Raw genomic sequence first — 21448 nt, forward strand, 5'->3', positions numbered from 1 at the left:
AATTGTGGTGTTAGGTGTATCTTTTTCACAGATCTGATGCGCAGTGGTCCAAATAGCAGTGAAGGGGTGGGTCAGCAATTTTCAGTGATGGACTGTAGACTGAGGACACAATTGCACAGCCTTGCAGTTGTCGACGTTGGTCTCCCTTTCTCTGTTTCTTGTGTGGATCACTTTCAAAGTGCTTGGATGTTCAGTGCATCCCTTGCTTATTAAGGAGTCCACGTCGTCTACTCTACCTTCATGTGAATCACTTTAGCCAATCACAGAAACTGAGATGTGGTATGAGCGCTCCAACAGAGACCAGCCTCCAGGCATGCAGTCAAGCCCCATCTCAAGTTTCTTAGATTGTCCCTCTAATACTTGCAAGAAAATTGAGTATTGCCTACCTCCTCCACTACTTCTTGATCAAAACCACATACTAGCAACTCAATAACTTGTCAAGCAAGAACTCTGGATTTAATTTGGAATTTATTTTATTAACCTCTGGGCTTTAGAACTTGTTGCACCAAACAAGACCTGAACTACTTTAGCTGGATCAATTAAATTATTTTACAAACACAATTTGCAGGTATTGCCACAATACCTCATTGATCGTCAAGTGTGTCTGATGGCAATGTAGTTTCCTCCTCAAAGCCTGAGAGAGGGATGGTGAAATTATGGACAGGTGTCTGACTTTGCTGATATGTTCACAAATAATATTTAATTATTTTTAAATATTGCTGAACATACTGGCCCCGAATGTGGGAGTACTGCTGTTCCAACCGACAGGCAGAGCGCGACCGTAGTAGTGCCTCAGTTCAAGTGTTTCCCCCTCCTTAACTGCCTCTTCATTTTTTGGGGATTGGGGTAATACTGTAGCACTATGTCAACGCCCACTCTAGAGAAAATTGAGACTGTAGCCCTTACCTCTTTTCTTTTTTAATTTTGCGAAATCTCCGCATGGTCAAATAACTGGTGCACCACTTGCAGTGAAGCAGACATCAGTTGAAAATTCTTGCATTCAGATTTGTGGTGCTAAATCTTCTAAACCCAATGACATTCCCTGCAGTGGCATTAGTCTAAACTACTGTCCTGTTAGTTTTCTTAAGGTATGATTTTAATTTGAATACATTTTCATTTACTAATTTTAACATGGATTGTAACACTAGCCTTAAATCAAATTGCACTTAACCTTGATGTAACACGAATGCCAATCCTAACTCTAATTATTTTACATTTTATTACAATAAGAAATTAATAATTTTATTAACACCATTTTACATTTGTTAACTGAAAATATTCTTCTAAACCCTGCCATAATACGAACCTTAACCTTTAAATATTTAGAGCACTTGATTATTTTATTCATAACAATACGATCCCTGACATTTAATAAAGTAATGTAATTTGAAATGTAATAGTAACACTTGCTGCTCTTTATTTTATAAACTATTTTGTATCAACCCACATACTTAATAAAATTAAATACGATTTATTGAAAATGAATGTAGTAGAAGAGTTGATGTACTAATAATCTCAGTGGCAATCGCTATAGCTCTGTTGATGTAGTGCCTCTTTGCTTTTCTTTGCAGCCCTTGGCACAACATCGAAGTATCAATCTCCCATTCCTTTGCATAACATCCACTCAAATGAACCTTTTCTATTTCCACCTTATTTTGGTGTCTTGGAAAGTAATCTGAATAAGTAACAAAGCACCAAAACACTGAAGATGTGATTCTATGTCTGGACCGGAGGCCACGGATTATGCTGTACTTTCTCCACTTCATTTTTATAGTACCCTTTTTTTTGTTTAAGTATTAACCACATTTCCCAGAAACCACAGATATTGGCAAAAACAAAGAACAGACTACGCAGTCCAGTGAGTCCCATCCACCAGTCAGAAACCGGGATCGTCCATATAGTTCCTTGTCTCTGTCCTGGGAATCTTTTCTTCCGTGATCGCAGCCAAGCTCAGTACTAGTTTTCCTTACTCTTACGCTATTGCAATGGTGTTATTGATTTAGGCACTGTTTGGGTGTATGAGTGGTGCGTCATGGGACCGATTTTCGCTCTAAACATTCAAATCCTTGTGTTGCATGGTGTGGTCATTTGACCACTAGGTGGCAGTGTTGTAGCACGATTTTTCTATGGTTTGTGATGCGCAATTTTGGAATTCCTTTCAGGACCCAGAATCGTGCGCTGCTTGCCGGTGCCTCTGCCTGCCCCTGAGTGACGCACTCGATTTGTGAGGGTCTATTCAGGCTGTGAGGCCTGAATTTACATTTTGACACCCTGTGCAAATCCATGGTAGGTTTGTTTTTCTACGCTCCTTTGGGGGTTTGTATGGTATCGGCTGGTTTAACTGCATTGATGAGGACATGCTCCCACGTGGCGTACCTTTAAGGAGTTTGTATTGTCCAGGGAGGGTAGTGTTCCCCGGGGCTTGGAAACTCATTAGAATGTGGCTTTGCCCAATATTTAATTACTGGTCCCCAGCACTTGAATCCGCAGTGCCCTAACTCTGTTTGGAGGCTGTACACCCTTGTTCTTGCCTAAGCTCTGATTATTGTGCTGTAACTTCTGCTCTCTACTGTTTCTGCCGGGGAGTGTTGTAAATTATTCCCCCTAGTGCTAGGAACATTTCAGATAAAGTGGATATGCAGTGGGATGAGGATCCCCTAGCCTAGTTTACCCTGGGATGATTAATTTTGACGCAGTGGATGCGTCCATTTACAGAGCAGTGGAAGCGGCAGTGGCCCCCTGGGGCAACAGATTGCGCAGGTATGCGACTAGTGGGCTCAGAGCCTGGCTGTCGCGCATCCAACACCCGGCTACAACGCAGATACCAGTTCAGCTTGCGCCAGACAAAAGTCTGCGGGTAGATCATGACACCTTTGCACACTTACGTGAAGTGTTTCTGGGCCAGAAACATCCCCCAACTGCACCTTACAACACTGCCCCTGCCCATGGTCTCCCCCCATCTTCTGTCCAGATCAATCAGCCCGGGAATGATGCCCAAGGGGACATGCATGAGGAGCTCTGCTCCTCCGGGGCCTTGGAGCCCTTCCCCTAAGCCCTTGTCTACTGAGCCCCAGATCGTGGAGGAAGGATCGATTATGCTGGACCCAGAACAGATCCTCCACCCTAAGTCGTCCAAATGGACCCCTTCCAATCCTGTAGCCGTCAGAGAACGGAATGTCCTCGTCCCTTTCTAGACAGCAAGGTAGCTCAAACCTCGTAATTTTACCCCAGGGTGGGCCAACTTTTTAGCTAAATGTATTAAGGATCCATATAAGTGAATAGGTAGATTCTGAGGGCAGGAATAGATAGATTCTGAGGGTGTGCCAGTGTAAACTCTTGCACGCCCTCTGCCCCATAACTATGAACCTAAATATGGCAGGAGATGCCAGAGCTTCAGGTGCCCTCATTTACTCAGTCTCTCTAGTTGGGCTCAACGTGCAGTGGTCTCCTTGGGCAATGCTTTTTCAAAAATGATTTGATCAGCACACATGAAAGGTAAGAAATCCGTTCCACCATGTGAAACTGTTACATATTCCTTTATTCTTTTAATTCTTTTCTTTGCAGGTAGCCAATACGTTTCGTCATATTTAAGGACTACAGGGCTCATCAATTGTCTGTTTTATTGCATGAATAATCCCTCTACTCAGATTGGGTAAACCTTGCAATACTCCTATCTGTGTCCCTATGGAATAGGAATCCTTGATCAAAGTAGCCCTTGTCACTTTATATTATTTTAGGATTTTTCAAAATAAACGGCAGCCTCAGTAGCTGTCCTTATTTCATTGTGTTCTTAGTGATGTAGATGTAAAGGAATGTATCTGCTTATCGTTCCATCAATATCTTCTCTTCTGGTCAGCAATCTCAGTGGGGCATGTGCCAGTGGATAGTTTTCCAGTTAGGGAACACCTTTTTGTGTGCCGCTAGCTTCGAGGTATCGGGTTATCCATTCTGCCAGAGCCGCGATACACGGAGCATTGGGATGTTAATAGGGTGATTAACCTTTTCTTGTCATGGCAACCGAATAGGTTCTTGTCGCAAATTTCAGAAAAGCTAGCAATGCTTCTATGTTATATATCGTGCATAAGTGTTTCTTATTATTAGATCCCTGGACATCACAGAGCGTGGATTTTTCTCCTATGTGGTATCTTAACATTTGTAGACGTACTCTGGTTATTGAATATCCGGCATTTCCGCAGTCTCCCAAGTGCTGTGTGGTGCAGTGTTTGAAAGTCTGCGAGGAGAGGTCGGTGGAATTTAGGCCTCCAGGTTAGAGGCAGCTCCTTATTGGTCTCTGAAACCTCACAAGGCGGTTTTAGCACTCACCATCACGCTGGGTGCGATGGGTCATGCAGGAGATGGGCATAGACCTTAAGAAGTTTGAGGCCCATTCCGCTAGAGGGGCGATGGCCTACAAGGGTTTTAGTCTAGGTGCACGACTAGAGAACATTATGCATGCTGCTGATTGGTCTTCTGAATCGACCTTCAAGCCTATTATAGATATGGCTCATTTGGTAGTAAGTAAACTTTAAACTAGCATAATCCGAGCGTCCGTCCTGACAAAGAATGAAACATTTCCTAGTTATCATAACAGAGTGTCCGTTCTAATAAGGGCTCGGAGGCGAGGATTATACCACCCGAGGATGTGAGATCCGGGCCCCCAACGGACTAGTAAAAAGTTTTGGTTTGTTTTATGCAATGTGTTCATTATAACATGACATTGATTGTTGAATGTCTTCTCTTTGCATGTAGAGGTCTCTGGCCTCGTTGGCAGTTGCTCACTACTTTGTGTCCAATTCCAGTATTGATTCAGTTTCTTTTGTCCCAGGCATGGATACTGGAAAACAATGTGGAGGAAAATACTAATGACGTGACTTGTGCGATGAAAGAGGATTCCCAGGACAGACAAGGGACTGTATGGAGGATCCTGGCTCCTGACTGGTAGATGGGACTCACTGGACTGTTATCCTTAGTTTTTCCCAAATTCCCTGTGGTTTCTGGGAAATGTGGTTTGTTAATGGCTGCTATAAAAATAAGTGGCAAAAGTGTAGCATAATGCTCGCCTCAGAGGTCTTAATAGAATTGAAAGTTTGTCACAATAGCTTAAAAAAAGTCATTATACAAAACCAGAAACGATCATCATTTGGTTTTAGCAAAATCAAGAATGCCCCCTTGGTAAGTGATTTGCTTTAGTGACTTCTATGGCCACATAGGAGTGAATTGTAGACCTATCTTTATTGGGCTTCATCTCCCTCCTGGCTAATAGGTGACAAAGGGGGGGCACGGTACAAAAGACCATCCAAATCGCTGCAATAGAAAGTTTGAGTGCACATTGCTCAGCCTGAATGTCATTTCTTTGGTACAGCATTCTGAACAGTTGGAGATTTTACAAATGATGCAATTGGCAGGCTTCTTTATCTGCATTATTTGCCAACACACTGGGTCTTATTCAACAAGAAAAGTTTACGTGAGGAGATCTCTGCGCACATTGTTTTCCGCCTCGACTGAGAATTCTGCCTGGATGCGGTTTACCAGTTCAGGGCGAAAATCTCCACCCAGTCGTAGGATTTGAGTCTCTACCATTTACACTACGGGATGGAAACTCTTACCACTGAAATTATGACTATAGTTATTACAAATAACTTTACAACCAGATTTCTAATTTACACCTGTAGGGGAATACCTCCAACGTTTATGGAAAACTCCAGTTGAAAAGTATAGGTATATAGCTTTAACTTGCCCACAATCCTGCACAACTGACTATCATTAACACCGCAAAGACTTAAATTCAGCCTACACCCTGGACTCTGCTTCTTCCTCTGAGACTGCTTTAACCTGCGGACACCTGAAACCAGATTCAGCCTGATAGACTACCATACTCAATAGGAACTTCACTGAACAAACCGCCTTTACGGTAGAACATTCCAGTGAGATACATTCTGTCACCATAGAGCCTCATTGGACACAAGAAGGTGATGTAGCAGGATTTGGCAGACTCTGTCAATGCATTGGGGGTGGAGGAACACAACAGGAAGGGTGTTGAAAAATAGCGGGACAAGAGAATGGGAGTGCAAGGTAAGTTTACAAGAATGTAGGTAGCAAAAGGCCTGGATCCCATCTCGCACTCCTTGAAGAGCGTATTCTCTTTACAATGCTCCTTGATCAGTTATATCGCTTGCCTACCTGTTCCAAGAAATCCCAATGTAAAGCTATGTAAGAATACCCCCTTCAATTTTAATTTTATTTCCTAAGTGTCCCATTCTTCCCCCACTTTTACACAGATAGGTAGACATTTTGCTTGTAAACACGGAGTTTTTCCACCCAAGAATTCTAAACTTATTTAAGAATAGGCTAATTTAGTATGCATTGTTAGAATCTGCTAGAGCAGACCTTCCTTAACGAGAGATTTTTTTGGAGAGCAAATATGCCACCGTTTATGTAGGGTACTGGGATTTTATTACGGTTTTTAGTGATAGGAAACTGTATCACCAATTTAGGGTGGGTACTCTCCCAGTTAACTCATTTACAGGTAAACGGTGCTCTAAGATTAGTACGAAATGTCAATTTTGCCCGACTCAGATGAATCTATAGCGCATATTCTATTCATCTGTCCAGTGTATAAAAAAACCGAGGCACATATGGTTGAAACCCATTTGCATGTTTAAAGGCATTAATACTGATAATGAAGCACTTATGATTCTAAAAACGGACAGCACGGAATCAATTGTAATTGCGGTTGCCAAATTTCTACACTGGATGTGAGCAATTCGTGCTCAAAAGTTGAGCCAGAGTTAAACTGTCTTTTATTGTTATTTGCTGGTCTTTTACATTTTTTAACTTAGTCACTATCAGCCTGTGGTATCCACTGTATTTTGGCTTGGGATTTTACTGACACTTTTATTATATTTTAGCTTTATTTATGTATAACATTTGTATATAGGGATGGGATAACTTGTGGATTTATAATTCTGTTATGTCAGTTTTCTACTACTACGGGAATAGAATGTTTAATATTTTAAATGTAAATGTCTTTTATGATTATGTAAATTGAAATAGACTTATCGAATCGTATCTTTGCCCACAAGGCTAAATATTCCAAATGCCTGTCCGTCAAACTGTAAGAAACTGGTTAGTACGACCACTGTCTTATCATCCACTTAAGGTACAGCAGACCAGCAATAAGCCCTTAGAAATCTTTTGCACTTGGAAGAGCTTTAGCAGCCTTCATTGCTGTCAATGCTGGCATTCCATCAAAATTATGAGGACATTCTAATTTCTTTTCTGACAAAGCAGATGCATTAAGGCAATCTCTTGTTCAAAATAGTTTTGGAGTCTTTTGAGACTCAATGCTCTGTTTTTCAGACCCCCCCCCCCCCTCTAGAATTTCCACTACTTGGGGTTAATTTTGTCAAAGGAAAAGTTTTATCCATTGTCTGGTTCCTCCTACTGCGGTATGTCCAGAGAAATTCTCTAGGTTTCTTGCAACCGGTATGGTACCAGTCTTAACCAGATTCAGCAATAGCTCTTTGAGTTTGAGAGCTATGCCATACACATGGAAGGTCTGGGTTGTCTCGTTAAACCAAATTTATGCCAATTCACAGGGTTTGGTTAACTACCGTCCAATCTTTAACAGTACCTACCATTATTTTGGTTGCTCAATTTTATTAAAAGCGTTCCTGTGTTTTGGAGCACCCTCGGAGGGTTCTATTTTCAATGTCTTACATTTGGGCTGTGGAATAAGCTCCCTTTCTCACTTCCTATTTGATTTTCAGGAAACATCTTAAAGCCAATTTATTTTCTCTGTCTGATCTGGTTCACCTAAAAAAAATATTCTCAGCTCAGTGCCAGGACACTAATGTGAGGTAGCAGCGCACTCTTGAAAATAAGAATCAGTCAACCAATGTGTCTAGGTGTGGATTAGTCCAGTATAACAAATGGATGACCAAGAAAGGTAAGTTGTTAGCAGTATTATTTGTAATATGTATAACCATCGTTCTTTGTCTTGTTTTTACATTTTTATTAGTTTACATAATTAGGTCATTGACCTGGATCGAGTTTTATTTATATATATATATATATATATATATTTTTGGAGGTATAAGATTTTACTTTTAATACTTTTTGTATTTTCCCCCGATACAACATACTGTTTTTCAGTTGCATTAATAAATATGTATGCTTTCAATATTAACCTTTTTGTCATCTGTTTCTGTCACTTATGTTTATTATTTTTAATATATATTTCATAGTTCCTTGGTAATTCTCGTGTCCTGTCAGTTTGTCCACTGTCTTTTATCTTGCAGATCTGTATAATCCTATTTATGCCATATCTACGACACATTTTTTTATTATGCAATGTATGAAATATGTAAAGGAATTTTATTTATTTTATCTACACAGCTTCATTTATCTAGTGGGATTTGGCGTTAATGCTTGATGGACGGTACGTAGTAAGACATATCTTGGTAACAGCAGTTCATCCCTCTATCGGGTAAGACTACAATACTATCTAATTGTTACCCATTGACTTCTCTTACATGTATCTGTAGGCTGATTAATTTGCCTTTCTGAATACAGATATAATATATAATATGTGTGTGTTCGTTATGGTGTAAGTGATTGCATCCACCAGTGTTGAGGGTAGTAGCAGTGGATGCAGAAATGCAAAATATAAATCCTCTTTTACTTTTAGCTCATGTGGACCAAGAGCCTGACAATGATGATTTACCAACCACAAGCAGAGGGTGGCCTGCAGTACTGGGAGGAAACTCCATTCTTCTCCAAGCCACCACATCTGCAGCTCCACAGGTGTTGCCAAGGGCGTTGTCAAGATTTGCGTCTTGGATGAGATGAAAACATCCACCCAAAACATGGGAAAGTTACAGCAGGAACATCTTTGTCGAGGTAGGAAGATGCAAGGCGACATACCTTGGCCACGCTGATGAGACAGGCCCTATTCTAAAGGTACCTGCGTCAATTAGTGCATGTGCCGCAGTCATCCAGAACTCATCAACTTGTATGGCTCACCATCTCGCATATTAGACCCAAAAACCCACCTGCACCACACACAAACCCACTTCATCCCAATCCACAACCTCACCCTCCAGTGTACATATGCAGTACACTGGTGACATCAGCCACCAGACTATTTTCTCACAAACCCTCACTTATCTGCTTTCATATCCTACCATCACAAATCTTTAGATGTATATTTGTTTTGTTTTTTTAACCTTTGTAAATAAATTCCAATTTTTGCCTACCATTTGTTGGTGTAACTTTAGATGTGTTCATTTTCCTATACACTAGTTGCAAGAGAAATTGTATTGTGCTACGTATTCTGTAACGTTTGACATTTTCCTCTAATGCAAAGAAATTACAACCTTCAACAGGCATGACCACATTCAGGAAAAAGTAGCAATAAAGTTGGAGGTTAAAAGATATTTAAGTATTTTTGTTTTAAATAATTTTGTTTTGGTTTTTATATTAAACTAGCTTGCGCGTTGCTGCGATCTCAGAAGAAAGGAAATTCAAGGAAACTCGTTATACCATTCAATTTACATTGTTTCATTTTTATTGAACCTTATTAATTTTAATATGGAAAACATTTCAAAGTGTCATTTTAATTCTATTTATTTATTCGAGTGCTTGTGGATACACGATTTTTTCTTTTTCCGTCTGGTGCGTACATCAGTATTTAAAAGATTATGAGGGCCCTGAGGGGCCGATATTTAAAAGAAATTTATGCCAGAAACCTTCGCGGGAGTGTACTCAACAACTTCCCAAAGTTTCCTGGCGATCGGATGAATGCTGTTTTAATTCTATTTATTTATTTATTCAAGTGCTCGTGGATACACGATTTTTTGTTTTTCCGTCTTGTGCGTACATTAGTATTTGAAAGATTATGAGGGCCCTGAGGGGCTGATATTTAAAAAAACATTATGCCAGAAACCTTCGCGGGAGTGTACTCAATAACAAAGTTTCATGGCGATCGGATGAATGGTGTAGTAATGCATAAAGGACAGACAGACATACATTTAACACGTTTTTATTTATATATATATATATTACCTACTGGCGATAGCCAGTAGGTATATATAGTTAGGATTTTTTCTCTATGGGATTTCTGAAAATTCTATGTCTAATAACTTTGGCGTTTGTCGACGGAATTGGCTGAAATTTTCAGGAAAATGGCACATTTTGTTTCTGAGCAGCCCCCGAAAATTTGAGGGGGTTTCGTCAAGCGGGGGCCGAGAAAAAAGGGGGGTCCCAAAACGTGTTTTTAACATTGAGTTTTCCATAGGGCGGTTGGACTCACTTTTAGCTCGAACGGCTGAATGGATTTCCACAAAACTTGGCAAAATTGTAGGGACTGGTAGCCCGATGTGCCTTTGCTATGTCTCAAGATATATGCTCCAGTGGTTTTTACGAAAATTAACTTTGAAAAATATATATTGGGCTACATTGGGCTATATATATATGTTGGAGCCCAATGTAGCCCTAAGTAGCCCAATGTAGCCCAATGTAGCCCAAAGATGGCCACCAGAGACAAAAGAGCCCAAATGTAGCCCAAATATCAGCCAGATGTAGCCCAACTATAGCCCAGTGACAGAATGTCCCAGAGTGTTCTAAAGAACTAGAGCGCTAACAGTCTTACTTATGACAAAAGTATGGCACACCTGAAGTCATCTTGATTGGAATAAAGTGTTAACACTTAAAACATTTAATTTGCAAAGGAACAAAATGAGGGGTTTCATTTTGCCATAGAAATGTTATATATATTACCTACTGGCGATAGCCAGTAGGTATATATAGTTAGGATTTTTTCTCTATGGGATTTCTGAAAATTCTATGTCTAATAACTTTGGCGTTTGTCGATGGAATTGGCTGCAATTTTCAGGAAAATGGCACATTTTGTTTCTGAGCAGCCCCTGAAAATTTGGGGGGGTTTCGTCAAGCGGGGGCCGAGAAAACAGGGGGGGTCCCAAAATGTGTTTTTAACATTGAGTTTTCCATAGGGCGGTTGGACTCACTTTTAGCTCGAACGGCTGAATGGATTTCCACAAAACTTGGCAAAATTGTAGGGACTGGTAGCCCGATGTGCCTTTGCTATGTCTCAAGATATATGCTCCAGTGGTTTTTACGAAAATTAACTTTGAAAAATATATATTGGGCTACATTGGGCTATATATATGTTGGAGCCCAATGTAGCCCAATGTAGCCCAAAGATGGCCACCAGAGACAAAAGAGCCCAAATGTAGCCCAAATATCAGCCAGATGTAGCCCAACTATAGCCCAGTGACAGAATGTCCCAGAGTGTTCTAAAGAACAACTAGAGCGCTAACAGTCTTACTTATGACAAAAGTATGGCACACCTGAAGTCATCTTGATTGGAATAAAGTGTTAACACTTAAAACATTTAATTTGCAAAGGAACAAAATGAGGGGTTTCATTTTGCCATAGAGATGTTATATATATATATATATATATATTTTTGGACAAATGGAGCAGCACATCCAGGATTTTTTAAAGCTACTTTATTGAAGCTTTCACCCCACCAACGCGTTTCAGCCTCAACAGGCTTTGTTCACGGTCAGTAAGTCCTTCAACTCTTTTCACATTTATACTAGCCCATTTTAGCCATTATGAGGCATTATGGGATACGTAGTTTCACATATTTTCAAAAAGGTTAATTAACAAAAAGAAAGACTGGTGTTATTCACATTTAAACTTTCTTAGGTGCATATTCAATTCATATGGGCATTTTAAACAGTTCATGAGGGATTAGTTCCCAGTCAGTTTTTGATGGTGATTGGGTATAGTACCCTGTAGAGTTCAGATATACTCAGCTGGTGTCTCTTAACAGTCACTCCAAATGTATGTGGAGGTCTTCCCCAAAGTTCATTCCTCTTGGCATTTTGGTACGAAAACGGATGATTAGCCGCGACTCCATCTGTCTCAGTTTTCTAACTGTGTCACCGCCTCTTTCCGTTTTCGTGAGCATTTTGAGTCCATAAAATCTCATGGTTTTCCAATCACCGTTCTGGCAAGCATTGATGTGTTTTGCTGTAGCGTAGAGCATGTTTTTGTTTTTCACTGCTCTAATATGTTCCAACATTCGTTTCTTCAACATGCAGGTCGTGCTGCCTATGTACTTGCTACCACATTTACACTCGATCACATACACCACATTTTTGGATGTGCATGTGATGTGTTGGTCAATCTGCATCATCTTGCCATTGGGTTCTTCAACTGATTTCTTACTCATGCCGATCTTACAGGCCTTACAACTGGAGCAAGGCTTGAATCCTTTCCGTTGATGTGTTAGCCAGTCAGTTTGTAACTTGGCTTGGAAGTGGCTTTTCACCAGACAATCCTGAAGAGATCTGTTTTTTTTGTAGGTTATTTGTGGTTGTTTGCCTACTAGCTCTCCTATATCTGGATCCCCAGACACAAGATGCCAATATTTCTTCATTTTGTTGGCGATCATTCCACTTTCCTTATTGTATGTGGTTACAAATCTCGGCGGGTCATTTTCCACTGCTTTCTTCGGTTTTTCCACAAGTAGTTCCGTTCTTGTTTTTTGGTCAACCTTCTTTTTACAGTTTTGTAGGACTCGATCGTGATATCCTCGTGACTTGAATCTCATCATGCTTTCATTGATTTTTGTTTCAGCATCGTCCAGCATAGAGCAATTTCTTTTCAGTCTGATATATTCCCCATACGGGATGCTCTTTATCAGTGCTTGTGGGTGAAAGCTTGTGCCATGTAGCACACTGTTGGTTGCTGTCTTCTTACGGAACAAGGTGGACTCTAATTTGCCATCTGAAATATAAATTTCAGTGTCCAAAAACGCAATTTTCTTTGTGCTTGTTGTGCACGTGAATTGTAGGCCCACTGTATTTTGATTCAGTTTGGAAAAGTAAATGCGAAAATCAGAGTCCGATCCATGCCAAATTATAAATAAATCATCTATGTACCGGACCCACAATATGATCCGATCCAGATCTGATTGATTGACTGTGTTCCAAGCAGCGGTTTTCTCCCACCAGCCCATGGTGATATTGGCATAGTTGGGAGAAAATGAAATGCCCATGGCAGTCCCACACTCTTGTTTGTAAAGCTCTTGGTTGAATATGAAAACATTATTTGATAAGCAGATCTTGATCATTTTCAAGAGCATATTGGTGTGCTCTAAGGTTGAGATGCTTCTCTGTTTCAAAAAATATTGGCATGCTTCCATACCTACATCATGTCTAATTGAAGTATAGAGAGAAACAACATCTATTGTTACTAATAGATATTCTTCATTCCAACTTATATCCTGAATTATTCTTAGAAATTGTCCAGTGTCCTTGATGTAGGAAGGCATGCTTTGAGCGATTGGTGCCAGAAATTTGTCCACATACCTTGATAGGTTTTCGTAGATGGAGCTGCAGGAGGACACGATTGGTCTGCCGGGAGGGTCTATTAATGTTTTATGTATTTTCGGCAGAAAATATATACAAGGCATTGTTGGAAAGTCTATGTTTAGAAATTTTTTCTCATCATCATTTAATAATCCCTTTTGATGCCATGCATCCAGATGTTCTTTTAGTTCCTTTAGCATCTTGGCGCTTGGATTATTGGAGAGTTTTGAGTAGTTTTCTTGTTGATTTAGTTGTCTCATGGCTTCTTTCTTATAATCGCTGGTATTCATTATTACTAGGTTGCCCCCTTTATCAGCGGGTTTAATAGTAATTGAGTCATTGTCCATGAGTGATTTTAGTGCTTTCCTTTCCTCAGTTGTTAGGTTTTCCTTGCTGTTGTTTCTTGTCTTTTGTAATTTATCCAGCTCCTCATTGACAGCATCCGAAAATAGATCAATTTTGTTTCCTGGTGACAGAACAGGATAAAATCGGGACTTCCTTCTTAACCCCGTTTCGGGTCTCTCATTTGTTCTTATTTCCATTTGCTCTAACAATTGGGTGTCTGAAATTTCTTGATTCTCTTGATTGAACATCCTTGCAAAGGTTTCTCTGATGTCAGGTAGTTGTTCAATTGTGGTTATTGTTTCTGTTTCCTGATTGCTCTCATCTGGATTTTCACCATTTAGAATAGGAGATTTGTTCACATGTATTTTTGCTAATTTTAATTTTCGGACAAATTTGTAGAGGTCAATTTTAGTTTGAGTGTAATCGAAGTGAGATTCAGGGCAGAATGACAAGCCTTTGTTTAGCACTTTTGTTTCCTTATCGGATAGTTGGTGATTTGATAGATTGACAATTAAGTTCACTACTTCCGATTGCGTAGGGGATATTGCCTTCTTGCGTTTGGATCTACGGGTTTTTCTGGCGCGGGTGCGGGTGGTTGTTGTGTTGGTACTGCTCTTCCCCGGCCTCTTCTTTGGAATGGTCTTCTTCCCCTTCCTCCGCCACGTGAAATATTCTTTTCCAGATTCACTAGCGTTACTTCTTCTAAAACAGACAAGTTTTTTGTCTGGGGTGTCTGACGTGTGGTTCCATCTTCACTTACGTCAGATTCACTTGCACTTGAAGGTATTTTGTATGCTGGGTAGTTCTTTTTTAAGTTGTCATATCGACGTGCAAATGTCAGAATTCTGCCACATAAATAATCCTGTTCATCCCGTTTGAACTTTCGTTCTTTTCTTTCCTCTACCTCTTTTTCATATAAGTCCAGCTTTTTCTCCATTTCTTGTCTCAGTTTAGTCAGTTCATCCTGATTAGTTTCACTTTGTAATTTGTCCTCAGTCTCTTTAATCTTTGTCGTTAGTTCATCAAGGTCTATTTTTGCGTGTTTAATTAGAATTCTCATCATGTTCAGTGAGCAGATGGTGTTGTTTTCTATCCATTCTAGTATCAGTATTCTGCACGTCGATATGACAACTTAAAAAAGAACTACCCAGCATACAAAATACCTTCAAGTGCAAGTGAATCTGACGTAAGTGAAGATGGAACCACACGTCAGACACCCCAGACAAAAAACTTGTCTGTTTTAGAAGAAGTAACGCTAGTGAATCTGGAAAAGAATATTTCACGTGGCGGAGGAAGGGGAAGAAGACCATTCCAAAGAAGAGGCCGGGGAAGAGCAGTACCAACACAACAACCACCCGCACCCGCGCCAGAAAAACCCGTAGATCCAAACGCAAGAAGGCAATATCCCCTACGCAATCGGAAGTAGTGAACTTAATTGTCAATCTATCAAATCACCAACTATCCGATAAGGAAACAAAAGTGCTAAACAAAGGCTTGTCATTCTGCCCTGAATCTCACTTCGATTACACTCAAACTAAAATTGACCTCTACAAATTTGTCCGAAAATTAAAATTAGCAAAAATACATGTGAACAAATCTCCTATTCTAAATGGTGAAAATCCAGATGAGAGCAATCAGGAAACAGAAACAATAACCACAATTGAACAACTACCTGACATCAGAGAAACCTTTGCAAGGATGTTCAATCAAGAGAATCAAGAAATTTCAGACACCCAATTGTTAGAGCAAATGGAAATAAGAACAAATGAGAGACCCGAAACGGGGTTAAGAAGGAAGTCCCGATTTTATCCTGTTCTGTCACCAGGAAACAAAATTGATCTATTTTCGGATGCTGTCAATGAGGAGCTGGATAAATTACAAAAGACAAGAAACAACAGCAAGGAAAACCTAACAACTGAGGAAAGGAAAGCACTAAAATCACTCATGGACAATGACTCAATTACTATTAAACCCGCTGATAAAGGGGGCAACCTAGTAATAATGAATACCAGCGATTATAAGAAAGAAGCCATGAGACAACTAAATCAACAAGAAAACTACTCAAAACTCTCCAATAATCCAAGCGCCAAGATGCTAAAGGAACTAAAAGAACATCTGGATGCATGGCATCAAAAGGGATTATTAAATGATGATGAGAAAAAATTTCTAAACATAGACTTTCCAACAATGCCTTGTATATATTTTCTGCCGAAAATACATAAAACATTAATAGACCCTCCCGGCAGACCAATCGTGTCCTCCTGCAGCTCCATCTACGAAAACCTATCAAGGTATGTGGACAAATTTCTGGCACCAATCGCTCAAAGCATGCCTTCCTACATCAAGGACACTGGACAATTTCTAAGAATAATTCAGGATATAAGTTGGAATGAAGAATATCTATTAGTAACAATAGATGTTGTTTCTCTCTATACTTCAATTAGACATGATGTAGGTATGGAAGCATGCCAATATTTTTTGAAACAGAGAAGCATCTCAACCTTAGAGCACACCAATATGCTCTTGAAAATGATCAAGATCTGCTTATCAAATAATGTTTTCATATTCAACCAAGAGCTTTACAAACAAGAGTGTGGGACTGCCATGGGCATTTCATTTTCTCCCAACTATGCCAATATCACCATGGGCTGGTGGGAGAAAACCGCTGCTTGGAACACAGTCAATCAATCAGATCTGGATCGGATCATATTGTGGGTCCGGTACATAGATGATTTATTTATAATTTGGCATGGATCGGACTCTGATTTTCGCATTTACTTTTCCAAACTGAATCAAAATACAGTGGGCCTACAATTCACGTGCACAACAAGCACAAAGAAAATTGCGTTTTTGGACACTGAAATTTATATTTCAGATGGCAAATTAGAGTCCACCTTGTTCCGTAAGAAGACAGCAACCAACAGTGTGCTACATGGCACAAGCTTTCACCCACAAGCACTGATAAAGAGCATCCCGTATGGGGAATATATCAGACTGAAAAGAAATTGCTCTATGCTGGACGATGCTGAAACAAAAATCAATGAAAGCATGATGAGATTCAAGTCACGAGGATATCACGATCGAGTCCTACAAAACTGTAAAAAGAAGGTTGACCAAAAAACAAGAACGGAACTACTTGTGGAAAAACCGAAGAAAGCAGTGGAAAATGACCCGCCGAGATTTGTAACCACATACAATAAGGAAAGTGGAATGATCGCCAACAAAATGAAGAAATATTGGCATCTTGTGTCTGGGGATCCAGATATAGGAGAGCTAGTAGGCAAACAACCACAAATAACCTACAAAAAAAACAGATCTCTTCAGGATTGTCTGGTGAAAAGCCACTTCCAAGCCAAGTTACAAACTGACTGGCTAACACATCAACGGAAAGGATTCAAGCCTTGCTCCAGTTGTAAGGCCTGTAAGATCGGCATGAGTAAGAAATCAGTTGAAGAACCCAATGGCAAGATGATGCAGATTGACCAACACATCACATGCACATCCAAAAATGTGGTGTATGTGATCGAGTGTAAATGTGGTAGCAAGTACATAGGCAGCACGACCTGCATGTTGAAGAAACGAATGTTGGAACATATTAGAGCAGTGAAAAACAAAAACATGCTCTACGCTACAGCAAAACACATCAATGCTTGCCAGAACGGTGATTGGAAAACCATGAGATTTTATGGACTCAAAATGCTCACGAAAACGGAAAGAGGCGGTGACACAGTTAGAAAACTGAGACAGATGGAGTCGCGGCTAATCATCCGTTTTCGTACCAAAATGCCAAGAGGAATGAACTTTGGGGAAGACCTCCACATACATTTGGAGTGACTGTTAAGAGACACCAGCTGAGTATATCTGAACTCTACAGGGTACTATACCAAATCACCATCAAAAACTGACTGGGAACTAATCCCTCATGAACTGTTTAAAATGCCCATATGAATTGAATATGCACCTAAGAAAGTTTAAATGTGAATAACACCAGTCTTTCTTTTTGTTAATTAACCTTTTTGAAAATATGTGAAACTACGTATCCCATAATGCCTCATAATGGCTAAAATGGGCTAGTATAAATGTGAAAAGAGTTGAAGGACTTACTGACCGTGAACAAAGCCTGTTGAGGCTGAAACGCGTTGGTGGGGTGAAAGCTTCAATAAAGTAGCTTTAAAAAATCCTGGATGTGCTGCTCCATTTGTCCAAAAATAATAATTGGGTCTGGATCCGACCCCTGAGCAAGCACACGCTGTGGAGCGCTCTCTAACTCCTGCTGGATCACATTGTTTTTGGATATATATATATATATTCACTGAAAAAACCATAGGTTAGAGACCATATATAGTTAGGAATTAGCATTTAAAAAACCTCAAATTCACTGAAAAAACCATAGGTTATAGACCATATATAGTTAGGAATTAGCATTTAAAAAACCTTATTTTACTCACACAAAACCATTGAAATTCCATATATAGTTAGTTGCACTAACTATATATCGCGCACCCGCAATCCACTGCTGATGATGTCACATATTACATCATTCATGACATGGTCAGTGACATCACTGATGACATCACTGATGACATCTCAAATGACATCACTGATGACATCTCAAATGACATCACTGATGACATCTCAAATGACATCACTGATGACATCACTGATGACATCTCAAATGACATCACTGATGACATCACTGATGACATCTCAAATGACATCACTGATGACATCACTGATGACATCATCCAGTGACTGTGTTTCTGTAAAGTTTAAATATGTTTGATATATTGAAGAATGAGTGGATGTATAAGTGTCTGGATGAAGGATTTAGTAGGTGCGTGACTGACTGTATGAGTGAGTGAATAAATGTGTCGTACTAAATGCATGGGTTAGTGACTAAACTGTCTGAATGTGTGCATCAGTATGTCTGTTGTGATGTAAACTGCTGCATGTGTTGATCATTAGCTATACGAGAGGTTATATGTGTTATTGATTGGTTGCCCAAGTATTTGTATGGGAGATTGAGTTTGTGTGGGGGTGGCTGGGAGGTGTGTGACTCTGTGCATAGATGTGTGAGCAGTTGATTCACTAGGTGTATGAGTTCAAGAGTGCATGTGGAAACAGCTACATGGGCGGTTGACTGTGTGCATGAGTGTATTGATGAGTGAATGGATATCTCAATGCTACATGTCATAGTAAGTACATATGTAAAACACAGTACATGTGAGAGTTGGCATATATAAATAACTGTGCATGAGAGCCACTGAATGTGTGAGTGGCTGTATGGATCATTGTGAACTTGTATCAGGGATTGTATAAGAGAGTAAATATGTGTTAGTATATGTTTGAATAAGTAAGGTGTGTATAACTGTATAGTTGAGGAAATGGAGGTGAGATTGTTTCTTTGCATGACTGACTAGGTGTGTGAGTAACTCCATGGATGAGTGACAGTGTGTGAGTGTATGTATACACTGAGTGTATCTAAGGTTATATTAGAGTCTGAAGAGGTTTATCGTATTAGCACAAGAATGATGTCATCAGTGATGTCATTTGAGATGTCATCAGTGATGTCACTGACCATGTCATGAATGATGTAATATGTGACATCATCAGCAGTGGATTGCGGGTGCGCGATATATAGTTAGTGCAACTAACTATATATGGAATTTCAATGGTTTTGTGTGAGTAAAATAAGGTTTTTTAAATGCTAATTCCTAACTATATATGGTCTATAACCTATGGTTTTTTCAGTGAATATATATATATATATATATATATATATATATATATATATATATATATATATATATATATATATATATATATATATATATATATATATATATAGATGAGGCGGTTCTTGCCAATTGGCAAAAGGAAAAAAATTGTAACTTGCCTCAAGGAGGGAAAGCGAGGATGGAGAGAGAGGGCAATGGAGAGAACGCATTTCAGAAATGTCAGTTAACAAGTCTATTTACAAAGACCAAGGGTGTACATAGAATGAAAGTTCAAAATGTCCAACACCGATATTCCAAATAATTACAGACCAAGTTCTAACACAAATTCAGTTTTAAAATAAAGTCCAACAGAAATCTAGTCAGTTGCCCAACAATGGTGTGTCAAAGAAGTTGCTCTGGGTTGGGGGTAAACAGTGTTAAACTGTCCTATGGCTTCTTTTACACCACAAAAACAAATCCCCCCCCTCAGACACAAACAGCTAGCCTTAATAGACAGGACCCGCAAGCCACTGAAGTAATTAACCCACTGGGGTAGGTGTGGTAACAGAGGAGAAATAATTATAGACTTTACTACAGTCACTGCAAAAAACTGGAACGCTCCTGGAGTTTCCTATGATCACGTGGCAAAGATGGCATATAAAAAAGCCTTAAATTTTTAATAAATTCAAGCGCTCCTCTGAGAACTATTTCTCCAATAAGATCCAACTAGCGGGGTATTCAGCTAAAACTCTCTTTAAAATTGTTCAAGAGGTTACTAAACCTCCCCCCCCCCCCCACTACCAGCACAGTGCTCTATACTGCTGCTCTGTGCGCAGGACAGTCTGACTTTTTCAGAATAAAATCCACACTATATATACACCTCCTTTCCTCTCCCACAGTCCACCTCAAAGCCTGCGGCTGTATTGGTCAGCAATGATGTAATGAGCACTTTCCGCGACCTCTCTGCATGCTTCACTGCGAAAACTCTTAACTTGTGAATCAGGTTCAACCGGCGATCCATGCCGAGCTCAGTTTTTTAAACGCCTGGCACCCAGTATTAATACCCCACTAAATCAGATTTGGAATTCCTCGTTTACCTCAGGGATTTTCCCGGCAGTATGAAAACAGGCTTACCTTCTGGCGATACTAAAAAAAAAACAGATGCTGATCCTGCTGCTTTTAAAATTTTTAGACCCATTTCCCTGCTACGAGTACCTGCAAAAATTCTCGAACAAATAGTCCAAGAGCAACTCTCCTACCATCTGGAATCTAGTAAGCATTTCCATGACTCCCAATCAGGGCTGGCTACAGCACCGAGACTGCCCACCTTGAAGTATCCAAGAGTACTTGCGAGAGCAGAGATTTGGACAAAGCAGCAATGCTTGTGCTACTCTCTGTCCGCGGCCTTTGACATGGTTGCCCACCCCATTCTTTTGAATAGGTTTTTAAGGCATGGTTATTCAGGGCACGGTTTTGTCCAGGATCCGGTCCTTTCTGGGGGAACCGGTCTCAAGTCTTTCTCCGTTCTTTCACCTCTGACGAGAAGCCCTTGCTCTGCGGTGTTCCTAAGGGCTCTGCCTTGAGCCCTCTCCTCTTCAATGCCTACCTTTCACCTCTTGCAGTGCTGGTGGAATAGTGCGGGGTGAGAGTGGTCTCCTACGCTGATGACCCCCCCAAACTGGTGTTCTCCTTCGAGGCACACTCGGAAGCTGCCTTCTCCAACTACAGGAATTGTATGAGTAACATCTCTGCATCGATGTATTTGAATTGTCTCTTAACTCTGACAAAACTAAGATACTTTTATTTAACCAAAAATCTAGCTTTCTCTTCTCGTCTGTCTGCTTCAGTCTGCCTCAGCGCCGAGCTACCCCCATTGGGGGTAGCTGTGCGTTCAACAAATTCCTTAATTAATAAATAATACAGTGAGTGGAGAAGGGTGGATTTGAAGACGAGACTTCGAAGAGTCGGTGCGCTGGTATTTTG

The 21448-nt window shown here is 40.1% G+C and overlaps 1 protein-coding gene across 3 annotated transcripts in view; it reads left to right on the top strand.

Moving 5' to 3' along the window:
* Positions 1 to 21448, top strand: part of LCORL (ligand dependent nuclear receptor corepressor like) — a 527585-nt gene that overhangs the window by 166797 nt on the left and 339340 nt on the right. Inside the window, exon 7 of one of the 3 annotated variants that reach the window (XM_078678419.1) lies at positions 8398 to 8483. The exons of the other annotated variants lie outside the window; for them this stretch is intronic. Within the exon in view, the coding sequence (XP_078534545.1) occupies positions 8398 to 8434 (37 nt within the window). The 3' untranslated portion in view covers positions 8435 to 8483. Of the gene's footprint in view, positions 1 to 8397; positions 8484 to 21448 lie in introns of those variants that run through there. 3 annotated transcript variants of the gene reach the window in all.

Source organism: Lissotriton helveticus, chromosome 2_2 (assembly GCF_964261635.1).
Source record: "Lissotriton helveticus chromosome 2_2, aLisHel1.1, whole genome shotgun sequence".
Taxonomy (NCBI): Eukaryota; Metazoa; Chordata; class Amphibia; order Caudata; family Salamandridae; genus Lissotriton; species Lissotriton helveticus.